Below are 24,396 nucleotides of genomic sequence, written 5' to 3'. Positions count from 1 at the left end.
ATGAATTTTAGAAAATCTGTCTCTGTTTAAAACCTTTTAAATGCTCATACTCAGTCCCATTGCCAGGAGTGAAATCCAAACCTCCCGTGTGAAAAATCAATATCCAGGCCGACAGATCACACGGGATCTTCCTTATTTACCAGAACCATAGTCAATTTTTAGGTCCTTTTAAATATTAAACTCTTCACTTCCTCTCTCTACCTCCACCTGGGCGTCGCGCCTACCTTAGAACCCACCAAATCCCATTAAATCCCACCCCCACCAGCCACACACGGTCTCCATAGGCTCCAGGCGCCGCTTTTGCAGTCCCCCATTGGCCGGTTTATTGCCAGACGGCCCCTGCTCGCACGCCCTAGTCTTCTTTGATCTCCTCGGATTCCGTGAAGCCCCGCCCTTCTCTTCTCCCCTTTGGCCCGTCTTCTTCCACTCAGGCCCGCCCCTCCCCAACTGGCTATTTGGTTGGCCAGCGCGCTTGCCACTTACGTCATTCACCCGCGCCACCCGGAAGCCGCGGTTCCTACCAACCGTTCTTATTGCTGGCGGCCTGAGGTAAAGGCCGCGCTTGGGTGTCCCTGGGTGGTCGGGTCCCCGAGTTGGGAGGGGCGGAAGGCTGAACCTCCAGCTTGAGCCGGACAAGCCGATTCCCAGCGTTGAGAGGGTAGAGATGAACTGTGTGTGAGGCCAAACTGGATCGGTCAACATGGTCTTCCCCCTCCCCACTCCCCAGGAGCCCATCATGGCGACGCCCCCTAAGCGGCGGGCGGTGGAGGCCACGGGGGAGAAAGTGCTGCGCTACGAGACCTTCATCAGTGACGTGCTGCAGCGGGACTTGCGGTGAGTGACAGTGCGGGGGGCGGGGCGTTTGGAACATTCCACGTGGTGGGTGGGGCGTTCAAAGTTAGGGCCAACCCTTTGGATTGGCGGGCGAGGCGTTCAGAGTCCGGCCCCGCGCTCCTTGGAGCGAGAAGTGGGGACGACATCCGGGGTGCAGTTTGGCTGGGACGTGGCGTTCATGGCAGGGGCGTGTCAGCGCATGCGCGGCCTCCGATGTTTAACGGATTAAGGCTTGTTTTCTGGAGCCACAGTTCTCGGGTTCGAATCCTGGCTCGGCCATTCTTCATCCTTGTGAATACGTCCTACCTCGCCTTTCTGTGCCCTATAAACTTTACTCTTCTGTGAAATGGGGAGTTTTCTGGAACCTTCCCCATGCAGTGGTTTTGAGTTTTTGATGTGTCCCATCTTTGTAAAGAATTTAGCATGGATGCCTGAAACATAGTCGAGATTCAATGAGTATGAAGAAATATTATTGCAATCTTTGTTAATCTAAGCAGGAAATAAGGTGTTCAGAACTAGGCCTATGAGCATCCTAAAAGGGATGGAGGATTTTTCTAGGGTGAGGATGGGACATTATGATTGGAGTTCAGTATTGGGAGTGTAATAATAGTAATAATAACTAACATGTATATAGAGAGTTTACCATTTGATAGGCATTATTCTAGATGCTTTGTAGTAAATGCTCATTTAATCCTAATGACTCTACAAGGTAATACTGTCATCTGTATTTTATAAATGGGGAAACTGAGTCCCAAACAGGTTATTTACTTGCCAAAGTCACACATCTATAAAGGATAGAGCCCAGATCCAAACCCAGGCAGTCTGACCCAGAGCCCAAAATTAACTTATGCACTAAAAAGCCTTTTCAATGTATGGTGACATGAGAGTCTCAGAGGGTCATGATATGAGGTATACTAGGAGGAATGGGGCTGCCTATTGGTCACCATTGTACTTTCGTCCCATCAGAAAGGTGCTGGACCATCGAGACAAGGTATATGAGCAGCTGGCCAAATACCTTCAACTGAGAAATGTCATTGAGCGACTCCAGGTAAAGACTATGGGATTGGGTACCATTTTTTTGGTATGTGTGGGCAAGGGAGGGAAATGGGAAGAGAGACTCCAGACCCAACCCTGTCACCTGACCTAAGAGTTCACCACTGACCCCTACCTCTTTTTCCCTGGCCCCACAGGAAGCTAAGCACTCGGAGTTATATATGCAGGTGGATTTGGGCTGTAACTTCTTCGTTGACACAGTGGTGTGAGTGTCTACCCGCCCCTCTGAGCCCACAGGGTTCAGCTTACCCCTTCCCTCATGCAACATATATTTTTTTGAGTATCTTCTATGTACCAGGCACTATGCGAGGTTTTATATCCCAGTAGGATATAAGCTAGGTGCTGGGGATGTGACAGTGAATAAAATAGGACAAAATCCCTGCCTTCCCAGAGCCTCAATTTGGGGAAGGGTGGGGAGCAAAACATAAACTATGCTAAACAGTGATAAGGACTTCTCCCCACTTCCTCTAACCTCTCTTTCCTCAGCCCAGATACTTCACGCATCTATGTGGCCCTGGGATATGGTTTTTTCCTGGAGTTGACACTGGCAGAAGCTCTCAAGTTCATTGATCGTAAGAGCTCTCTCCTCACAGAGTAAGTCCATTCCATGAGGATAGTGTGTAAAAACACCACCATTTCCAACACTCTTCTCCCTTTACCCATGGCTGCCTGGAATGATACTTAAGGACTCATCTCCCCTCCTCTTCAGAGCTGGGGCTGAAGAAATGGGGTTGCAAAGCCCATGTGTAGCACATAATAAGCACTCAAAAAATGATCTTTGTATTGTTCATTCACGCAAACATTTATTGGGCATCTTCTGTATGCCAGGCACTGTGCTTAGCAGTGGGAATGCAGCAGTGAACAAGACAGAAGAGTTCCTTGAAGGCTTACAATCTAGAAGGACTATACTGTTATACATAAATACAATTATGACCAGATCCATGAGGTCTCAGCCTGTTAGAATTGGTAACAAGAAAACTAGTTACCTATGATTTCACTTCCTGCTAATTTTACTATTCATTCACTGTGTTCCTGCCACACTCACCTTCACATGCTTCTTTCAACACCCCAAGAATGATCCCACCCCAGGGATATTGCCGTAGCTGTTCTCTCTGCCTGCACTGCTCTTTCCCCCAGTACCCACATGGCTTCCTTTCTCCTCACTCACTCGTCTTGCTTAAATGTCACTTCCTCAACGAGGCCCTCTGTAACCTAACTTTCAAATTACAGCCCCTGGCATGCTTGATTCCCCTCCTTCTACTTTTTTTCTACTAACACTTATCACCCCCTAATATTTACTATGTAATTTCTTTCTTTCTCATGTTGTCTCCTCCAATTAGAATGTAAGTTTTACAAAGGGGGAGATTTGGTTTATTCCCTTATACCCAGGTGACTAGAGTAGTACAAGCATATAGTAGACACTCTGTGTTTTTGTTTTTAAGAGATGGTGTCTCGCTGTGTTGCCCAGGCTGGAATGCAGTGACTGTTTACCGCTGCGATCATAGCATACTACATCCTCAAACTCCTGGGCTCAAGCAATCCCCTTGCTTCAGCCTGCCAAGTAACTGGGACTACAGGCGCACCGCTGTACCCGGCTTTGTGTTTGTTGAAATAATTTGAAATGGTATGCTGGAAGCATATTAAAGTGGTTATTGAAGCAGATCTGTGTTGGGGGTGATGGGGAGAGAAAGTGTGGGCTCCAGTTGAGTTTAAGGCAGGAGTGTCCAATCTTTTGGTTTCCGTGGGCCACATTGGGAGATTTGTCTTGGGCCATACATAAAATACACTAATGCTAATGATAGCTGATGAGCTAAAAGAAAAAAGTTGCAAAAAAAATCACATAATGTTTTAAGAAAGTTTATGAATTTGTGTTGGGCTGCATTCAAAGCCGTCCTGGACCGCATGTGGCCCACTGGTTGCGGGTTGGACAAGCTTGATTTACGGTTTTGTGCAGGGAAGGGCAGTTGGGAGCATAGATGAGGGATTTGAAATGTAGCTAGGGAAGGCCTCCCAGAGGAAGGGACATTTGAATCATTTGACTGAGTGACAAAGCCATGGGGCTATCTGGCGAAGAGCATTCCTGGCAAGAGGAATAGTGTGCCTGGCATGCTAGTGAAACTACCAAGAGAGGTGAGCTTGGTTTCAATGGAATGAGCATGGGGGCACTGAGCAATACACTTAGATTAACAACATCTCACAAGTGTGAGTACCATTGATTTAAACTTCTTTGTTGGTTATGTTTATGTCTGTTCCTACATTCATTTTTTCCAGAGTTGCCTCCCTTAGAGTTTCAGTAATTTTTATCTTTTCAAACCTTTCCAGCCATGGGAAGGACTAGCAGGTGCTAGTGGACCCAAAAGAACCTCAGACCTGCTGAGATTTCTGATTCTTGGTGTTCAGACCAATTAGCAAATAGTTTAATTAAACGGCCTGCTTTCATGGTCAACACAGTTCTGAACTGGTGGTCATTTAGACCAAGTCCACTTTGTTTTTGAGATGGAATTTTGCTCTGTCGCCCAGGCTGGAGTGCAGTGGTGCGATCTTGGCTCACTGCAACCTCTGCCTCCTGGGCTTAAGGGATTCTCCTGCCTCAGCCTCCCAAGTAGCTGGGACTACAGGCACCCACCACCACTCCCGACTAATTTTTGTATTTTTAGTAGAGACAGGGTTTTGCCATGTTGGCCAGGCTGGTCTCAAACTCTGACCTCAGATGATCTGCCCACCTCAGCCTCCCAAAGTGCTGGGATTGCAGGTGTGAGCTACCGCGCCCAGCTAAAGTCCAGTTTGTATAAGAAGGCTTTCCTTGTTATGTCACAGGATTCCTGAGCCTATCAAATAGATTTTAATGTTTTGAGACTCCACGTACTTCCCCAAAATGAAGTATTTAAATTGTCAGTGCCTGCCCCCTTGCCTGGTCTTTTTGATGTACTGACCTGGTCTATTAGTGTGATGAAAAATATGGTTGACTCTTACTGCTTTATTGTAATTAGTAGGACTGTCTAGAAGTTTAATTTTTCTAAGAGATGAAGATTTGAGTCTATGTAGCTGGCTGTCCTTTAAAATATTTGGTTACTTGGGATATACTTTGAACTAACTTTCTGGTCATTTTATGTGATCAAAAGTGTCAGCTCTTCCTGTTCTTAGTATATTTCTTTGGGAAGTGGAAGGGATGAAATCTCTGTATATTCTTTCCTGATGACACAGAAAGGAGTACACATCCACATCTCATGAATAGACATGTAATTATAGAAGAAACAGCCTAACGGCCGGGCGCGGTGGCTCACGCCTGTAATCCCAGCACTTTGGGAGGCCGAGGTGGGTGGATCACGAGGTCAGGAGTTCAAGACCAGCCTGTCCAAGATAGTGAAACCCCGTCTCTACTAAAAATACAAAAAATTAGCCGGGAACGGTGGCAGGCGCCTGTAATCCCAGCTACTTAGGAGGCTGAGGCAGGAGAATCGCTTGAACTCGGAGGGTGGAGGTTGTAGTGAGCCGAGATCACGCCACTGCACTCCAGCCAGGGCGACACAGTGAGACTCCATCTCAAAAAAAAAAAAAAAACAAAAAAACAAAAACAGCATAACCATATGACTATTCACACTGCCTTACATACTAAATCAGTAGTAATTTGCTTCTCACATAGCAAATAAAAATAAATCAGCAGTAATAAACATATCCCTTTTGTGTTACAGCTAGCATTTGGTGAACTCTGTATTTTTCTCCCTTTTAAAGTGTTGAACTCATAGGTTTTCATAAGGTAAGCTTACACCATTAACTAATTTTGTTCTCTTTTTTGATGTTAAAATTGTCCCTTAGGAGCTGATCAGGTTCATTCTTCTGTTCTTTAAGCATTACCCCCAGAATATTCTTGAAAGTATTCTTGCTCTCTGGCAACAACACCCATACTTCATTTATTTCCTGTCCCTAAACATACACTCAACCAACTTCAGGTTCCTTTGAATGGAGTAGTCACTTATTCATTCAACATACGTTGGGTGCCTCCTCTGTGCCACACACTGTTCTGGTCCCTGGGGATAGAGCAGGAAACAAAAAAAACCAAAATCTGCCCTCATACAGCTGACATTCTAGTCAGGGGAGACAAACAATAAACAAATGAATGATGTAGTATGTCAGATGTTGACAGTGCTATGGAGAAAGCATATCATGGAGATCAGAAGCATTACCTGCAATGGAACAGTCATGATTTTAAGAAGAATGGCTGACTGGATGTGAAGTGTGAGAGAGAGGAGTCCAGGTTTTTGGCTGAGCAACTTGAGGGATGGAGTTGCCATTATCTGAGATGGAGAAGTTAGGGGAGGAGTAGATTTGGAGGGGAAGGTCAGGAGTTTAGTCTGGAACCTGTTAAGTATGAGGCACTTATTAAACACTGAAGTGGATTTTTAGAAGATGTCATTAAAACTAGTCAAGTTCAGGAGAGAGTTCTGGGCTAGAAATAAAAATGTGGGAGATATTGGTATATATATGGGTTCATACTACTTTTTTTTCCAATTTAACATCCTATCTTATTGCTCTCTACTTTTCCAACAGTATTTAGTTTCATTTACCCCTCAAACTGACTCGTACATTGACAGCACAATAAAATCCACATTCCTTATTATATTAAGACCCTGTGTGATCTAACCTCCTCCTATCTCTTGGACCTTGTCTTAGGCCACTTTCCCTCCCCACTCACTTAATTTCTAACACTCTGACCTCACTGCTTCTCAAACAGCTCTTTGTTGCCTCTTGTCCTTTTTGTGGAAAAGGCCTTCCTACTGCTTAATTAACCATTAGGCATTCTTCGATTCCTTCTCATTCTTCATTCTTGAGAAAGGCCTTCCTTGACCCTTTATATCAATTAGGATTCTTTTGGGCGAGATCTGATCCAAACTGGCTTAGAGAAAAGGAGTCAACTGACTGGTTCATGTAATTCAACCTCCTTCCTCCGCTGCAACCTTCCCTTGGCTCCCATCTCACTTAAGGTCAAAGCCAGGGTCCTTACCATGGCCTTGTAGGCTTCACACAGTCTGTCTCCCTCGTTACCTCTCTGACCTCACCTCTTACATTCCCCCTTCACTTATTCTTCTCCAGCCAGAGTGGCCTCTTTGCTGCACCTCAAACATGCCAGGCACACTCCCACCTCAGTGCCTTTGTGTTTGCTGCCCCTTGTGTGTGGAACACATCCTCCATATAGCCACACTACTCAGAATTCACTGTCTTTAAGTCTTTACTCAAATGCTTCTCAGTGAAGCCATCCCTGAGCCCTCTATTTAAAATTGCAGCCCCCCACTCCTGTACTCCTTATTGTCTCTCATTTTTAATTTTTGTTATTGTAGTTAGAACCATCTGACACATAGCTTTTATTCCACTGGTTTTTTGTTATGTCTTTCTTTACAAGAATTTGAAGTCCATCAGGCCGGGAGTTTTGTTTGTTGTGTTTGCTGCTATCTCCCAGTGCCTAAAATTGCCTGGCATACAGTAGGCATTTAATAATCTCTGAATCAGTGAAAACCAGATGGTGGCTTGGCATTTCTGCATAGGAATGAGCCAGGTGGAAATCATCCAGGATATAAGTAGATCTTGAAGTGATAAGGAAGGGTCATCCTCATAATCATAAGTGGGGCCCATTTTGCCCTTTCTTGTTTCTTTTCTCTAGGCTCAGCAACAGCCTCACCAAGGACTCCATGAATATCAAAGCCCATATCCACATGTTGCTAGAGGTGAGAGCAGCTCACCCCACTACCAGACTCTGTGTTTAGGGTGGTGACCTGAAGAAGGGAGAGAGCGAAAGAAGGGAAGGACCATCTTTCCCTCTAAACTGGAGTCAAGGGAGGGAGGTCAGAGCAAGCCTGGGGGCGTAACCCAGACCCAGTCTTTGTTCAATCTCTTCTGTCCTCTTTTTCAGGGGCTTAGAGAACTACAAGGCCTGCAGAATTTCCCAGAGAAGCCTCACCATTGACTTCTTCCCCCCATCCTCAGACATTAAAGAGCCTGAATGCCTTTGAGTCACATGGCCCTTCTTTTTCCCCATAAACCCTGCTAGTTGCCACGGGGGCCTGTTCCTAGGGCACAAAGTTACTGAGAGACCCAGAGATCCAGTCGCTCTGTGGAACCTCTAAAATGCCCCAGCAGTCCTGCCTCCAGCCTGTTGCCTGGCAGTATTTGCCAGTTGACCTTATGCACTGCCCTCTCTTCTGTCATCTTGGCAACCTGGGCCCCCCACCTCACCCTTTCTTCCATTCCTTTTCCTAGACGCCACCCTTTGAATTGCCATAGAGAATGGGCCAATTCATGGTGGAGGTTTGTTCGTTCCCACAACAATCAAAGGGCCCTAAGGTTTACCCTTTCACACACCCAATCATTCCCCAGGTACCCTAAATTACACCCAAACCCTAACTCAGCCCTACCTTGTCTTAGCCCCTGCTTGTAAGTGTTCCAGCTTCCAATGGGCACAGACCTGGATCCCGCTCTCCCTAGTCGGGCCCCTATTCTAGGTTGAGTCCAGCCACCGCCAATCAACGCAGAGCCAGATTCCTCCCCTTTTTAACTCTGGCCGCAGTTCAACCCTGCCCTCTGAAAGCATTTCGTTTCTGCCACTCAATGCTCTTTCGTGTGCCTGACAGCCATCCTGCCCTCCTACCTCCGCTGTGTTCTAAATTCGTCTTCTACCCAGCTCTATGGTCTTGTCTAACCGTAGAGCTGCCCTGCCCGCCTACGCGGAGCCCAGTCCGACCCACTCCCGCCGGCTGCTACGCCCATTGCTATACAAGTCCTACTTCCGCTGAGCAGCATGGCGTGCGACACCGCCCCCTTGGTGTTTTGGCAGGGGTCTAGAAGTCCTTGTCCGCCAATCAGAGAAAAACAGGGCCACCCACCCCCGTCCTTGGGGGCTGTCTTCCATCAATCCCATGTAAGCCAATCAGTGTGAGGCAGACCCCCGCCCCCCCGACACAGGCCCCGAGCCTCTTCAGTTGCTCACAGTCCGTCAGTCCTTGAGCCAATCGGCGTGGAGCACCGTGAAGGCCGAACGCGCCTCCTCGGGACTCCAGGGGCCGTGAGCGTTCCATCATTTCCCCTTACGCCAATCACGGCACAGCTCTGTAGGGAAGGGCCCGTCCCCCAACCCCTCGAGGCCTTGCGGCCGATTAATAGCGCTTTGGCCAATCAGCGAGCGGCGGGACATTGGGCTCCTCCTCCTCGGGCCCACGTGAGCTGTAGGGAAACGCAGGGGCGGCTTCTAGGTGCTGCCGCCGCCGCCGCCACCGCCACCACCACCACCACCTCCACCGCCGCCTCGGAACCCAGGCCTGGGGGGCGGTGGGGCCGCGTATGGAGCCCCCGCCCCCCGGAGCTGCCAACATTGCCAACGCCACCGCCACGCTACACACAGGTGAGCTCTGGGCCTGGAGGGTGGAGGGCCCAGTCCGTGACCCCACGTATCCTTCCCGCCCCCGCGCAGAGGATGTGGCTTGGCCGGTGGCCTGCTGGTGTTCGACTCCCCGCCGCCACCACCACGGCTGGTGGACCTGCGTGTGGCATTGCTCAAGCCCTTCGTCCCTTATAGTGGATCTGACCGTGGCCTAACCTCCCCCTCCCGTTGTATAATGGATCGGTCTGCGTGCTTATGTTTTTCCCCACGCCAACTTAGGGTGGACTCGTCCATAGGCTTTCCCCCTACCCCTACCCCCACCCGCCCCCCACCCACCCCCACTTATAGGGAGCTAGCCTGTGACAGTGTTCAGCCCCCTTAATAGTAGGTGTATCTGAGTGTTTGGATTTCTCCTAGCCTCAACTTTCAGGAGACCCGTCCGTGGCCTTATTTATTCCACCCTTCCTGTACATCGTAGCGAATCAATCCGTGGCGCCGCACTCCTCCGCATCCCTCTTTAACAGTGAGTCTACCTGAGTTTGTATTCCTGCCTCCTCCAGTCCCCCAATGCATCAGTCCATGGCTTTTTTCAAAACCACCCCCCCCCCCACCACCACCACCATTTTATAGTGGATCAGTCTTCATGTTTGGATTCACGTCCCTTTAGCTATCAGTCCATTGCCCTATCTGTCTTCTCTTTTTCGTAGACTGTCGCTCTAGCGCTTGGGGTTCTCTCCTTTTTAATAGTGGGTCAGTTTAGTGCTTTACATCTCCCTATTTTCAGTAGCTCAGTCCATAGCCTTTTCCCTCTCTGCTTTGAATCAGTCTGTGTGATGGCTTTTCTCTCCTCTCACTGTGGTGCAGGAGTCTGTAAGGTTTTCTGCTCCCCTTCCCCTCAGACGATGAGCCTCATCACCCCTCCCTTTGCAGTGGATCTGTTCATTGGCCTTCCTCCCCCACACCCCTGTATGCTTGCACAGTCCCCCGCATACCCTCCCGTGAGTCCAGTGCTTTGTAATTGGGGGAAGATCGGCCGTGTACTTTCAATTTCCTTCTTTTTTTTTTTCCCTTCCCAGAAGAGAACGTGCTGATCCTCTTTTCCTTGTGATGGAGCACTGTACGGCCTTCCCTGTCCTCCACCTCTTAATAGTGGGTCAGCCTGGTCACACTCGTAACCACAAAGACGTTCTGCCTTACTACAATAAGTGAATACATTAGCGCCAGTGATGATAGTAATGCCAATAGGAGCTAGCGTTTATTGAGCACCTGCCGTATATCAGGCAGAGTGTTTCATATGAATAAGTTCCTTTAATCCTCACCACAACCCCATGAGATAGGTAGTGAGGGAGTTGGGCCATAGGGAGGTTAAATTCCTTACTCAAAGGTGGCCCAGGAAGTACTCAGGACACAGGATAATTTTTGAGGCTCCCCTCTTAGATCCCATCCCACCCCACGTGAGGCCTCAGTCCTTAAAAACCAAATTAGTTCTCACCTCCAAGCTTTTGTTCTTGCTGTTCCCTCTGCCTGCAGAGCAGTCTTCATTCCTCACCTTCTCTCAGCACCCACCCACCCCCCAATCCCAGCAGCTGTGTGACCTTAGATGAGTGATTTAACCACTTCCTCTCTGTGCCTTTTTCTTCATTTGTGAAATGGGGGATCAGAACTAGAATCCCTTCCAGTGTAAATAAATATTAACTGTGAATTAGTGGTAAAACAAGTAACCTTTCTAGCATTACTGCCTATACCTTCCCACCCCCTTACTGTGCTCCAACCACACTGGTTCCACCACACAGCTCCTCAAACATAGCAGGCATGGACCAGCCTCAGGGCCTTTGCATTGGCTGTTCTTTGTGCCTTGAACACCACCCCCAGATCTCTGCATGGTTCCTTTCAGCACTCTGTTCAAATACCAACCCCCAAAGGATGTTTACCACACTGTGGTGTGTGGAATGCAGTATAAAAAGATACATGTATGAAAGATGTTTCTAAGAATGCCAGTTTATATATGAGTAAGGGTTTTCCTCCTTTTCAAAAGGATGTGTTCACAAGACTGAGGTACGTAATATGCTCTGTAAAGGCATAGGTATAAAAGCTGTTTCTAAGAGTGCTAGTTGTATATGTGAATAAGGACTGTGTTGTTGCATTGAAAGAATGTGTTCACAAAACTGTGGTGTGTAGCTGGGCACAGGGGTGTGCACTTATAGTCCCAGCTACTCGGGAGGCTGAGGTGGGAGGATAGCTTGAGCCCAGGAGTTCCAGGCCAGCCTGGGCAATATAGCGAGATCCCTGTTTCTAAAAAAAAAAACCCAAAAAACAACCACTGTGGTGTGTGTAATACACTCTCTTAAAGGCACAGGTGTAAAAGATGTTTCTAAGAGTGATTTGATTTTGTTGTACCTGGGTAGTGTTATTTCATTAAAGGTTGATTGTCACACCATGGTACTTAGAATATACTATACAAAGGCACATGTATAAAAAAGAAGTTCCTAACAATGCTACTTGTAAAAACAAAAAAAGTCAACCCCTCCCTGACCATCTGAAGCTGCACACCCAGCAGGGCTCAAGCCAGGTCCCTGCTTTGTCCCGTTGCCCTTTATCACTGTCTGACACACTGTGTGGGTTACTTGTTTGTTGTCTGTCTCTCCTCATTAGAATGTGAGTCCCATGAGGACTCAAGTTTTTGTCTGCTCATTCACTGCTATGTCTCCAGCAACTGAAAATGTACCAGGTAAACAGCAGATGCTCAATAAGAATTTATCCCATGAATAAATGGGAAAAAGATAATTTGAGACACCAGTGTAGGGGTCAGATGGGGAAGAAGAAGGGATATGAGAGCTAATTAGTTGGGACTGTTCCTGCAACCAACCTTTACTGAGCCCCTTGTGAGTACCAGGCACTCTTCTAGGTGCTGGAATATGGCAAGGAACGAAACAGGGCGAAATATTTGTGCTTGTGGAGCAGACATTTATTAAAAGTTGGGGAGGCTGGGCACGGTGGCTCACACCAGTAATCCTAGCACTTTGGGAGGCTGAGGTGGGTGGATTGCCTGAGCTCAGGAGTTCGAGACCAGCCTGGGCATCACGGTGAAACCCCATCTCTACTAAAATACAAAAAAATTAGCTGGGTGTGGCGGCGTGCGCCTGTAATCCCAGTTACTTGGGAGGCTGAGGCAGGAGAATTGCTTGAACCCAGGAGGCGGAGGTTGCAGTGAGCCAAGATTGCACCACTGCACTCCAGCGTGGGTGACAGAGCGAGACTCTGTCTCAAAAAAAAAAAAAAAAAAAAAAAAACAAGTTGGGGAGACAGACTATGTGAACAAAATAAATAAGTAAAATTAGCATAATAGACAAATGCTGAGAAGAAATAATGAAATAGGGCAGGTAGGAATCGAGTATTGGGGGTGGTTGAAATCTTAGGCATAGGGAAGGTGACTCTCGAATTAGGGCCTCACGGTGGAGACGGAGAGAGCCTTAATGTCTAGGGGAAGAGCATACCAGGCAGAAGGAAGCGCCAGTTCAGAGGCCCTGCGGTGGGATGGTGCCTGCCATGTTCAAGGAACATCAAGGCGGCCAGTGTGGCTGGAGCAGAGTGCGGGGAGGGGTAGAAGGTGAGGTCACACAGGTGATGGGAGCCAGATAGTGCAGGTGATACATAGGATAGGATTGCAGGGGCAGGGGGAGAAGGATGACACACTAGCTAATAGCTAATATCTGTGGAGTATCTGCCACACATCAGAGGCACTTTTCTGTTCAAATACCAACCCCCAAAGGATGTTTACCACACGGTGGTGCCTGGAATGCAGTACAAAAAGATACATGTGTCAAAGATATTTCTAAGACTGCCAGTTTATATATGAATAAGGATTTTCCTCCTTTTCAAAAGGATATGTTCACAAAACTGAGGTATGTAATATGCTCTGTGAAGGCACAGGTATAAAAGCTGTTTCTAAGAGTGCTAGTTGTATATGTGAATAAGGACTGTGTTGTTGCATTGAAAGAATGTGTTCACAAAACTGTGGTGTGTAGCTGGGCACAGAGGCTGAGGTGGGAGGATCACTTGAGCCCAGGAGTTCCAGGCCAGCCTGTGCAACATAGTGAGATCCCCGTCTCCGAAAAAAAAACCCAAAAAATAACCACTGTGGTGTGCGTAATACACTCTCCTAAAGGCACAGGCGTAAAAGATGTTTCTAAGAATGATTTGATTTTCTGGCACCTGGGTAGTGTTATTTCAGTAAATATTCATTGTTAAACACTATGGTGCTTGGAATATACTATACAAAGGCACATGTATAAAAAAGAAGTTCCTAACAATGCTACTTGTAAAAACAAACAAAAAAGTCAACCCCTCAAGTCTTTTACAGAAGTATTTTACAGAATTGACACAGTTAATCCTCACAGAAGCCTTGGAGGGTAGGTGTACTTTTGAGAATATTTGACTTTGAGAGTAAAATATCCCCATTTTACAGATGAGGAAACAAGCAAAGAGAGGCTGAGTAACTTGCTCAGGGTAACCTTGAGCCAGAATAGCCAGAACAGGGGCAGAGGAACATAAGGCTGAAGACTCAGAAAGAAGAACAGATTTGCAAGGGCAGGCAGGTTATTTGGCACCTTTGATCACGCAGAGGAAGAATGAATTCTTCCTGGAATGCGATGATTGTGTAATTGAGTCCATGAAGTGAGGGAAGAGCTCTCCCTGCGGGGAGAGCAACCCGTGCTTACCCTCAGAGGTTGGAACTGTCTCAGGAACGGTAGATAGTTCAGGGTGGCTGCCTCAGAGCCTTTGTACATGCCGTTCGCTCCGCCTGAAGGCCCTCCCCCACAGAGGGCAGCCTGGCTTGCTACCTCCCCTCCTTCAGGCCAGGTGTCACTTCCTTGGGGAAGAACTCCTTGTACACCCTGTGTAAAAACAGCATTCCTGTCACTCTCTAGGATCTTACCCTTCTCTGTTTCTCTTCATGGAGAACTGGTGGTGTAAGGTGATTGCTCACTAGAGCCAAACCACTTAGGTTTTGAATTCCGGCTCTGCCAACTTCCAGCTGTGTGACTTGGGGCAGGTTACTTCTCTGTACCTCCATTGCCTCATGTGGAAAATGGGGGAAATGATAATTCCCCACCCTTTAACAGTGGTTTGAGGATTCAATGAGTTAAATGATTCAAAGAGTGTGCAGCCCACGGTAAGGATCGTATGCCTGGCTTGCATTTTTAAATGATTAAAATGTATTCATAGCATACCCGTAGATGTCTGACAGGCCTCTGAAACTGACCATCTCCAAAACTGGCGTGACCCCCCTCAAAACTTACTCTCCTGCAAGGCTCCCACCTCAGCTGACCACAATGCTGTCTTTGTGGGTGATTAGGCCACAAACCTAGACTCACCCTGGACCCTTCTCTCACCTCCCCCGGGCATGCTATCTGTCAGCAAGTCCTATTCTGTGTTCAGGCTTTCTCCAGACCCCAGCTACTTCTCGCCAGCCCCACTGCTACCACCATCATCTACCGCAATGGCTTCTTCAGCCCTGACAGTCTGTTCTTCTCACAACCGCCAGGGGGATCCTGTTGAAATCTCAGTCACAGCCTGTCATCCCTGTGTTCACAACCCTCTTGTGGCTCCTGTCTCACTCAACATCCTGACAGCACCCAAAAAAGCCTGGCTCAGTCTGGCCCCCGTCACTCTGTTCTCCTCTCCCGCTGCCTCCCTCCTCTCCCCCGAACCCATGTTGGCCTCCTCTCCCCATGTCACCTGCCAGGCACTCTCCAGCCTTGGGCCCTTCACACCGGCTGCCGCTTCCACCTGGCTTGCTGCTCTCAGATACTCACGAGCTCAGTTCCTTCACCTCCTTTTGGTCTCTGCCCAGTTGTCCCCTCCTTGGTGACTACTCTCCCCTGACTCTGCATGTAAAAGTAACAGCTCTCCCCTGCTTGATTTTTTTCCCATAACCCTTACCACCATCCGATGCACTCTTGTACATGTTTACCTTTTTTCTCATCTGCCTTCCCTGCTAAGATGTGAGCTCCTCTGGAGCAGGGATTGTTGTCTGTTGCGTTCTCGACTGTATCCGCAGCACCTGGCCCACAGTAAGCACTCACCAAATGCTTGCTAAGTGAAGGAGATGGAAAGAAGTAAACATATCTAAGCAAGGCAGATTACTAGAACTCTTACGAGGGGTCAAGTGGGAGAAATAACAAAATACAAAGCCCTGTGTGCTGTTGAAGCTGGAAGCCCACCATCACCTTTCACTCAGCTGATAGGTTCTGTTGCAGCTGAAAGAAGAACTGGTAAAATTGCCTGTCTTTGCCACCAGGAGTCACTCTGAACTCCTTGGACTTCTGAAACAAACCTGCCTGCAAAACAAATTCAGTGAGGTCTCTGGTGACAGGACTCTCTAATCGGACACTTCATGGCTTTGTGACTTGTATAATTGAACAGGAAGCTCATGTTTATTTCCAGTTTGCTCTCAGGAAAGAAAGCAGTAATGGGGTGACAGGGAGGATCCTGTTCTTTGAAGGACATGCTGAGAGGGAGCAGTCGGTGTGAGGGGCTGTTTAGCCTAATGGTGAAATGCTTAGTCAACTGGAACCTGACTGCCTGGCTCCAAATGCTGGCTCTGCCACATGTGGCCTGTGGAAGGTACGTAGACATTTGTGCCTCCGCTGCCTCATTTATGGGTTAATGACAGGAAGACTACCTACTTCTCAGAGGCATGATCAGGGATAAATAAGTCAATGCCCATTAAAAAAAAATAACAGTACAGGTGTACATGCCCTTACCCAAAACCCCTGGGGCCAGATGTGTTTCAGAATTTCCATTTCTTCACATTTCAGAAAGGTAACATGATGCATATACGATGTTACATAACACCCCTTAGTAAGCTCTGTAATCGGCTGTGTTCATATTTCTTCAGTGAAATGTATGAACACTCGCAATAAGTGAGATTCAATAAAGACCAGAAAGGGCCTTGTTTCATTTCAAATCAGGTTTTGCCACCAAAAGAGTTATAAGAAGCTTTCTGCCCTTAGAGCATTTTGGATGTTGGAATGGCAGATAAGGGACTATGAACAAATCAGAAACTAATATTTAGAGCTTATCATACACCTCAGGCATACAATATTTAATCTGTACAATATCTCTGTGAACTAGGTATTGTTATCCCCATTTTACTAATGGGCATATCATTATCCCTGTTTTACACATGAGAAAATTGAGGTACAAAGAGGTTAAAGAATATCAGCCAAGCGTGGTGCCTCATGCCTGTAATCCTAGCACTTTAGGAGGCCAGAGAGAGAGGATTGCTTGAGCCCAGGAGTTCAAGAACAGCCTGGGCAACATAGTGAGACCCCATTTCTTAAAAAAAGAAAAAGAATATGCCCAGGGTCACACAGCTAATAAGTGGCAGAACCAGGATTCAAACACTGGCAATCTGGCCCTAGTGCCTGGGCAGTTGTCCAGCAGGCCATATTGCCTCTCTGCTTAGAAGAGTGCCTGATGTGTATTAAGCTCTCAATAGATGTTAATTATTGCTGTCATCAAGAAAGAGAATATTCAGGGCCGAGCACGGTATCTCACACCTGTAATCCTAGCACTTTGGGAAGCCAAGGTGGGAGGTGGGTGGATCACTTGAGGTCAGGAGTTCAAGACCAGTCTGGCCAACATGGTGAAACCATGTCTCTACTAAAAATACAAAAATTAGCCGGGCGTGGTCGTGGGTACCTGTAATCCCAGCTATGCGGGAGGCTGAGGCATGAGAATCGCTTGAACCTGGGAGGCAGAGGTTGCAGTGAGTCAAGATTGTGCCACTATACTGCGCTTCAGCCTGGGCAACAGAGAGAGACTCCATCTCAAAAAAAAAAGAAAAAAAAAAAGAACGAGAACATTCAGGGACAGTAACAGGACAGAGAGATCAGGCATTCATTCAGTTTTAGGACGGCTTCATAAAGGAAAGGACCTTTGGGCTGGAACTTGAAAGATAAGAAAGACTGCTAGGCGGAAGAAGGAAGCCCCACGTGGAGTGAGCAGCCTTTGCAAGGGTCTGGCAAAAAAAAAGAACCTCCTGAAAAACTTGACATTGATATGGTAGAAGATACAGATAATATTCAAATGAGGAGGATGGAACTAGTTTTCTATTCTTGCTGTAACAAATAATCACAAATTTAGCTGCTTAAAACAACACATTTGTTGTCTTACAGTTCTGTAGGTCAGAAGTCCCACACTGGTCTCAGCTGAAATCAAGGTATTGGCAGGGTTGCGTTCCTTCTGGAGGCTCTAGGGGAAAATCCATTTCCTGCTCATTCAAGTTGTTGGCAGAATCCAATTCCTTGAGATTGTAGGACTGAAGTCCCTGTTTCCTTACTGTCTGTCAGCTGACAGCCATTCCCAGCTTTAAGAGGCTGCCCACAGTCCTTGATTCTGAGCCTCCTTCCTCCATCTTCAAAGCCAACAATGGCAGGTTGAGTCCCTCTCACATTTTGAATCTCCCCTGCCTCTTCTGTCATCACATCTCTGAGCTACCTTTCTTTCTCCATCATCTGCTTTTCAGACCTCATATGATTAGATTGAATTTCATCAAATAATCCAGAAATAATCTCCCTGTCTTAGGGTTTGTAACCTTAATTTCATCTGCAAAGTTCCTTTCTGCTATGTAGTGTAAATAACATACAGGTTCCGAGGATTAGGATGCGGAGCAGGGGTGGCATCATTTGGCCTACCACAGTCTGCCCTCTGACCCCCACAGATTCACATTTGTTTCACATGCAAAATACATTCACACCATCCTAAGATACCCATGAGTTGTATCCCATCACAGGGAGCATCCCAAGCAAGACTGGGGAGCTAGAAGTTAGTCTGGGAAGGTTTAGGGAATGATGGTAGGGTTTGAGGACAGAGATGGAGAAAAGATGACAAAAAAAGGAATCCTCCTCCTGCTGACCTCTGCCCCTCCTATGTCTGCAGCCTCTCAACTCAGCTGTTTGCTCTCCAGGTACCCCTGGGATGGCGTGAGCACTCCCCCAGCGATGGACCCATCTGTGACGCTGTGGCAGTTTCTGCTGCAGCTGCTGAGAGAGCAAGGCAATGGCCACATCATCTCCTGGACTTCACGGGATGGTGGTGAATTCAAGCTGGTGGATGCAGAGGAGGTGGCCCGGCTGTGGGGGCTACGCAAGAACAAGACCAACATGAATTACGACAAGCTCAGCCGGGCCTTGCGGTACTACTATGACAAGGTACAGTCTCTCAGACCAGGGCTGGGAACCCCCCTGACATTTATATCAGAGATTTTATTTTGTTTTAATTGCCATAGCTATGACTTTGAAAGCAATGTTAAAATTTATCAGTTTTTAACCCATCCATTGGTACCCTCAGACCAGTATTGGGCCCCTAAACACTATCTCACCTACTTTCTTGTCTTACTGCTTGGGCGAAAACCATCACTGCCTTATTAATACTGACTCTTTCTACTCCCACTCTGAGATCCCCAAAGTGATGCTGCCCTGCCATGCACAACGTTTCATTTTCCTGCCGTATTCCGATAGCCAACATCTTGAAAACACGGTTAATAATGGCTGGTCCTCATTCTGTCCTCTGGAACCCCTGGACCAGTGCTGGGCTTCCCTAGTTATTTCATAGTCTTCTCTTATTCCAGAATATTTCATATTCCTAGAATCAAAACCTCCCTGATAGTATTATACCAACTTTTGCTTACTTCGTCCTCTGGGACCCCCAACATTTTTAACTAATTATTTTCTTCTCTTATTCCTTAAGCTAAAACCTCTGAAACAACATGTTTAATGCCAACTTCCACACACTATCTTCTTAAATTCCCAGAGCAGCACTGGTCTACCCCAATATTTATATCAATTGTTTTCATTATCTTATTCCTACAGCTAAAATTTAAAATTTCCCCCATCCTGCCCTCTCAGACCCCCAGGCCACTGCTGGGTTTCTCCTCCCCCCAATATTTATACCAGTTATTTCATTTTCTTAATCCTTCTACTGAAATTTCCCAAACAATATTCATGAATATCCCTTTTTATTCCTCTTCCGAGAAACACAGGCCCACCCTGTGACATATCTGACCAGCACTAAGACTTCCACAGAATGCCCTAGTGCCTCCATACTCCCAGAACTGCCCTGGTCATATGCTGCACACCCTTCATAGTTTATGGCATTTATTCCATTTTCATATTTTATTCCTGGAGCTCAACCCTCCAGAGCAATGTTAGTAATGAGGCTATCTCACTCTGCCCTCTGGGAACACTAGATCATCTCAGACCTACCAGACCTGAAAAACCCCAAACATGCTCTGTGACCCAGCAAAGCCAGCCTTGATATAGGCCCCCTCCCAATATTTATACCAGTATTTTTAATATTCTTGTCTAATTGCTGTTAGTTACTTCATTTTCTTACCGTTTTAGCTTCAACCTCCACAGTGGTATTAATAATGAGGCCTCCTCACCCTCTCCTCTGCAGTGACCTTGCCCTGTTCCACTTCTGTATCATTAGCTTCAAATAATCCTCTGTATTAATAATTCATCACCCCATCCATCTACATTAATTTACTTTCTTCCAACATTTATATCAGTTACTTCATTTTCTTGTCTTATTGCATTTGCTAGTCTCCAAAACTGTGTCCTGACAGTCACCCACAAGGCCTGGCCCTGTGAACCTCTGGTTCTTGGAGCCAGGAAGAAGACCTGCTCCCACACCTACTGCCTGCCCTTCATGGGCCCCATTGTGAAGAGGAGCTACAGTGTGGAGGGAGTGGGAAAATCAGATAGACGGACCTGGAGAGTGACAAAGGGAGGCTTGGAAAGGGGTGGATGGGAAGGGGCTTAAAGAAAAAATTATTGTGGAGAGAAGAGAGAAAGGGGAGGAACTGGGGAGGGATATAGATAAGGGGAATCTTGGGGGAGAGGAAAGAGGTAGAAACCAATGGGAGAGGAAATGGGCTGAGAGAGAAACTTACAGAGGAGGGACGGGAAAGCCGGAGAGGAGCAAGTGGGAAGAAAGCCACTAGGAGAAGAGAAATGCCACTCCACCCCCTTCCTGCCCCCTGACACCCTGCCTCCAGCCTGCCCCTTTCCTCTAAGGCCCTCTGTTCCTCTCCTCCCTTCCTAGAACATCATCCGCAAGGTGAGCGGCCAGAAGTTTGTCTACAAGTTTGTGTCCTACCCTGAGGTCGCAGGGTGCTCCACTGAGGACTGCCCACCCCAGCCAGAGGTGTCTGTTACCTCCACCATGCCAAATGTGGCCCCTGCTGCTATACATGCCGCCCCAGGGGACACCGTCTCTGGAAAGCCAGGCACACCCAAGGGTGCAGGAATGGCAGGCCCAGGCGGTTTGGCGCGCAGCAGCCGGAACGAGTACATGCGCTCGGGCCTCTATTCCACCTTCACCATCCAGTCTCTGCAGCCGCAGCCACCCCCTCATCCTCGGCCTGCTGTGGTGCTCCCCAATGCAGCTCCTGCAGGGGCAGCAGCGCCCCCCTCGGGGAGCAGGAGCACCAGTCCAAGCCCCTTGGAGGCCTGTCTGGAGGCTGAAGAGGCCGGCTTGCCTCTGCAGGTAAGGACTGGAATATAGAAATTCAGTAAGAGGAGGCAGTAAAGAGGAGGGATGTGTAATCCCCGGATGACGAGGGAGGCTGGTAGAAGAGACATAGCTGTCCCGTTAAAGGAGATAATGGTGGAAGGAAGACATCCTCTTAGAAGGAGGGGTGGGGCAGAGAGCTACACAAATCCTGAGACAGAAAGGGGAGAATACTGTGCTACAGTTAGTAGCTGCCGAACATGTAGGTGCCTGGAATATGTTTAGTGCACTGGTTCTCACACTCTAGTGCTCATCAGAATCACCTGTAGGTCTTGTTAAACCACAGATTGCCAGGCACACCCCCAGAGTTTCTGAATATGTGGGGCTGGGGAGGGGCCCAATAATTTGCATTTTTAACTTGTTACCAAATGAGGCAGATATTGCTGGTCCAGAGGAAGGTAAATTTTTGAGAACCACTGTTTTAATGAATGAGGATGGTATCCCTCAGATTCCTACCCGCTTCAGGTTGTCTCACCCCAAGTCCCCTGTCCCATAGGAGGACCTGCCCCAGAGGAAGCCCTACTTCCTTGACGAAGTCCTATGTCCTGTTGGAGGACTTGCTCTGATGTGCAGTCATGCCCTGAGTACCAAGTGCCACCTTCCCGGGGAAATCACTGGGTGGCCCACAGGAGAATCCTGTGGTCCCACCAATCCTTACACACCCTTTTTGTGCCTGCTCCTCTCCCAGGTCATCCTGACACCGCCCGAGGCCCCAAACCTGAAATCGGAAGAGCTGAATGTGGAGCCGGGTTTGGGCCGGGCTTTGCCCCCAGAAGTGAAAGTAGAAGGGCCCAAGGAAGAGTTGGAAGTTGCGGGGGAGAGAGGGTTTGTGCCAGAAACCACCAAGGCCGAGCCAGAAGTCCCTCCACAGGAGGGCGTGCCAGCCCGGCTGCCCGCGGTTGTTATGGACACCGCAGGGCAGGCGGGCGGCCATGCGGCTTCCAGCCCTGAGATCTCCCAGCCGCAGAAGGGCCGGAAGCCCCGGGACCTAGAGCTTCCACTCAGCCCGAGCCTGCTAGGTGGGCCGGGACCCGAACGGACCCCAGGATCGGGAAGTGGCTCCGGCCTCCAGGCTCCGGGGCCGGCGCTGACCCCATCCCTGCTTCCTACGCATACATTGGTGAGTGCCTGCGGAGGGGTGGGGTGTGTGGGCGCCAGCACCAATGGGATTGGCATGTGGCGGGTGACTGACAGGAATCAGAGGAGGGTGAGTGTGGTTGTCCCTGAAGAGGGTGGAGCCTTTGAGTGTGATTGACTGGGCTGATGCTGGGCTGGAGGGATGGGGTTTGATTAGTGAAGGGCAGGGCTGGGGACTTTTGTGGGTGGGACCGAGGGTCTTTCTGTGGGACTGTTTCTAGGTTGGGGTGTGGCTTAAGGAACCTGAGCAGGGCTTTTTGGTCTGGGATGTGCATATGGGGTTTCATGGGTGGGACATGAGTTGGAAGTTGACCCTGAGCTGTTGGGATGGTGAGTTGAGAGGTTTGAGAGCAGCATTTGGATAGGGTCTTGTGGGTGGTCTTGACCAATGAGGTCTCAGCAACTGAGAGTGGGCTCTCGGGAGTGGGGAGTGGGGGGTGTCTGCAGAGTTTGAGAGATCATAGGCATGGCCTCCATGGTTACCATCTAGGTGTGTGCACTTTGGGGAGTGACCCTGGGAGTGTGAGTGGGAAATCTGTGGTGGGGCCGGGACCAAGTCCCTTCCAGCGTCCCACACCTACTCTCTACTCACTTGAGCTCCGACCACCCTCTCCCCACAGACCCCGGTGCTGCTGACACCCAGCTCGCTGCCTCCCAGCATTCACTTCTGGAGCACCCTGAGTCCCATTGCGCCCCGTAGCCCGGCCAAGCTCTCCTTCCAGGTAGGATCCTCTTTCCCCGTTTTGGACGGGGTGAGAGACCCAAGAATGGCCCCCATCTGTGACCTCTCCCTCTTTTTGCCCCCAGTTTCCATCCAGTGGCAGCGCCCAGGTGCACATCCCTTCCATCAGCGTGGATGGCCTCTCGACCCCCGTGGTGCTCTCCCCAGGGCCCCAGAAGCCATGACTACTACCACCACCACCACCACCCCTTCTGGGGTCACTCCATCCATGCTCTCTCCAGCCAGCCATCTCAAGGAGAAATATAGTTCAACTGAAAGACTCATGCTCTGGTTGTGGTGGGGTGGGGATCCTTGGGAAGAATTACTCCCAAGAGTAACTCTCATTATCTCCTCCACAGAAAACACACAGCTTCCACAACTTCTCTGTTTTCTGTCAGTCCCCCAGTGGCCGCCCTTACACGTCTCCTACTTCAATGGTAGGGGCGGTTTATTTATTTATTTTTTGAAGGCCACTGGGAGGAGCCTGACCTAACCTTTTAGGGTGGTTAGGACATCTCCCCCACCTCCCCACTTTTTTCCCCAAGACAAGACAATCGGGGTCTGGCTTGAGAACGACCTTTCTTTCTTTATTTCTCAGCCTGCCCTTGGGGAGATGAGGGAGCCCTGTCTGCGTTTCCAGATGTGAGTAGAAGAGTTAGTTTGTTTTGTTTTATTATTCCTGGCCATACTCAGGGGTCCAGGAAGAATTTGTACCATTTAATGGGTTGGGAGTCTTGGCCAAGGAAGAATCACACCCTTGGAATAGAAATTTCCACCTCCCCAACCTTTCTCTCAGACAGCTTATCCTTTTCAACCAACTTTTTGGCCAGGGAGGAATGTCCCTTTTGTTCTTCCCCCTGAGAAGCCATTCCTTTGTCTGCCAACCTCCCTGGGGTCCTGCCTGTTTCCTCCCAATGGAGGGTTTTTTTGGGGGGTGGTCCCCGTCTGGGGGGCCCCTCCAGCCAGTACTCCAGGTCTCCCTGTCTCTCCCCCGCTGCCATTTTGATAGTATAATCTATTTTTAAATGGGGCTTTTCAATAGGGGAGAGGGAGTCATCTCTTCCTATATTTGGTGGGGTGGGTGGGAAGGAAGGGATTTGGGGGGGAATCTTCCTGCCGCCTCCCCCACTCCAAGTGTTTATTTTTGATACCAAACGTGAATTTTCAGTTCCCTCCCTCCCAGCCCCCCAATTTCCTGCGGGCGGGTACAAAGGACCCTTTCAATGTCCCTGGAGTTGGGAGGGAGGAATGGGGGACATAAAGCCTGTCCTGTCTCTATTCTAGGCAAGAGAGAGTGGGTTCAAAAGACTCCTGGGCTCACCTGTTAGCACTGGCCCAGCCCAGGCCTTGGGACCTGGGGGTTGGTGATTTGGGGGACGGTGCTACACTCGTCTCCACTGTTTGTTTTACTTCCCCAAAATGGACCTTTTTTTTTTCTAAAGAGTCCCAGAGAATGGGGAATTGTTCCTGTAAATATATATTTTTCAAAGTGATTCTGGAGGCTGCTGACACTTTTTCTCTGATGTTGTCAGGACTAGCTGAGCGTGACACGCATGACTGTGTGTGGAGGGTGTGAGGCAGAGGTCGATTGTGAGAGAAACGGTGTGATGGCATGTATGAGAAACAGTAGTAGGGACTGCATATCGGTAACCATGTGTGTGTCAGAGACGTGGAAAGCTGTGATTGTGTGTTAGAGTGTGCA

At 48.5% G+C, this 24,396-nt stretch overlaps 2 protein-coding genes across 4 annotated transcripts; both read left to right on the top strand.

Moving 5' to 3' along the window:
- Positions 1-700: 700 nt before the first annotated feature.
- Positions 701-7,892, top strand: UXT (ubiquitously expressed prefoldin like chaperone). Its single transcript, XM_031006101.2, has 6 exons — positions 701-834; positions 1,801-1,882; positions 2,025-2,092; positions 2,374-2,481; positions 7,544-7,607; positions 7,793-7,892. Exons 1-6 carry the CDS (start codon positions 701-703, stop codon positions 7,844-7,846), a joined length of 510 nt encoding a protein of 169 aa, XP_030861961.1. The 3' UTR covers positions 7,847-7,892.
- A 1,174-nt stretch (positions 7,893-9,066) lies between these two features.
- Positions 9,067-24,187, top strand: ELK1 (ETS transcription factor ELK1). Of its 3 annotated transcripts, XM_063703061.1 has the most exons (7): positions 9,068-9,277; positions 9,674-9,779; positions 18,231-18,474; positions 20,369-20,812; positions 21,525-21,956; positions 22,594-22,695; positions 22,781-24,187. In XM_063703061.1, the coding sequence occupies exons 3-7, from the start codon at positions 18,265-18,267 to the stop codon at positions 22,877-22,879; spliced, it is 1,287 nt and encodes a 428-aa protein (XP_063559131.1). In that variant the 5' UTR covers positions 9,068-9,277; positions 9,674-9,779; positions 18,231-18,264; the 3' UTR covers positions 22,880-24,187. The 3 variants fall into 3 exon arrangements, with proteins under 3 accessions (XP_004064125.4, XP_063559131.1, XP_055231648.1); XM_004064077.5 differs by lacking the exon at positions 9,674-9,779 and having other exon boundaries at positions 9,067-9,277; XM_055375673.2 differs by lacking the exons at positions 9,068-9,277; positions 9,674-9,779 and adding an exon at positions 15,693-15,883.
- Positions 24,188-24,396: the final 209 nt, after the last annotated feature.

The sequence above is a fragment of the Gorilla gorilla genome, chromosome X (assembly GCF_029281585.2).
Source record: "Gorilla gorilla gorilla isolate KB3781 chromosome X, NHGRI_mGorGor1-v2.1_pri, whole genome shotgun sequence".
NCBI lineage: Eukaryota > Metazoa > Chordata > Mammalia > Primates > Hominidae > Gorilla > Gorilla gorilla.
Note: the sequence above shows the minus strand (reverse complement) of the source record. Positions and strands in the feature narration are given on the sequence as shown.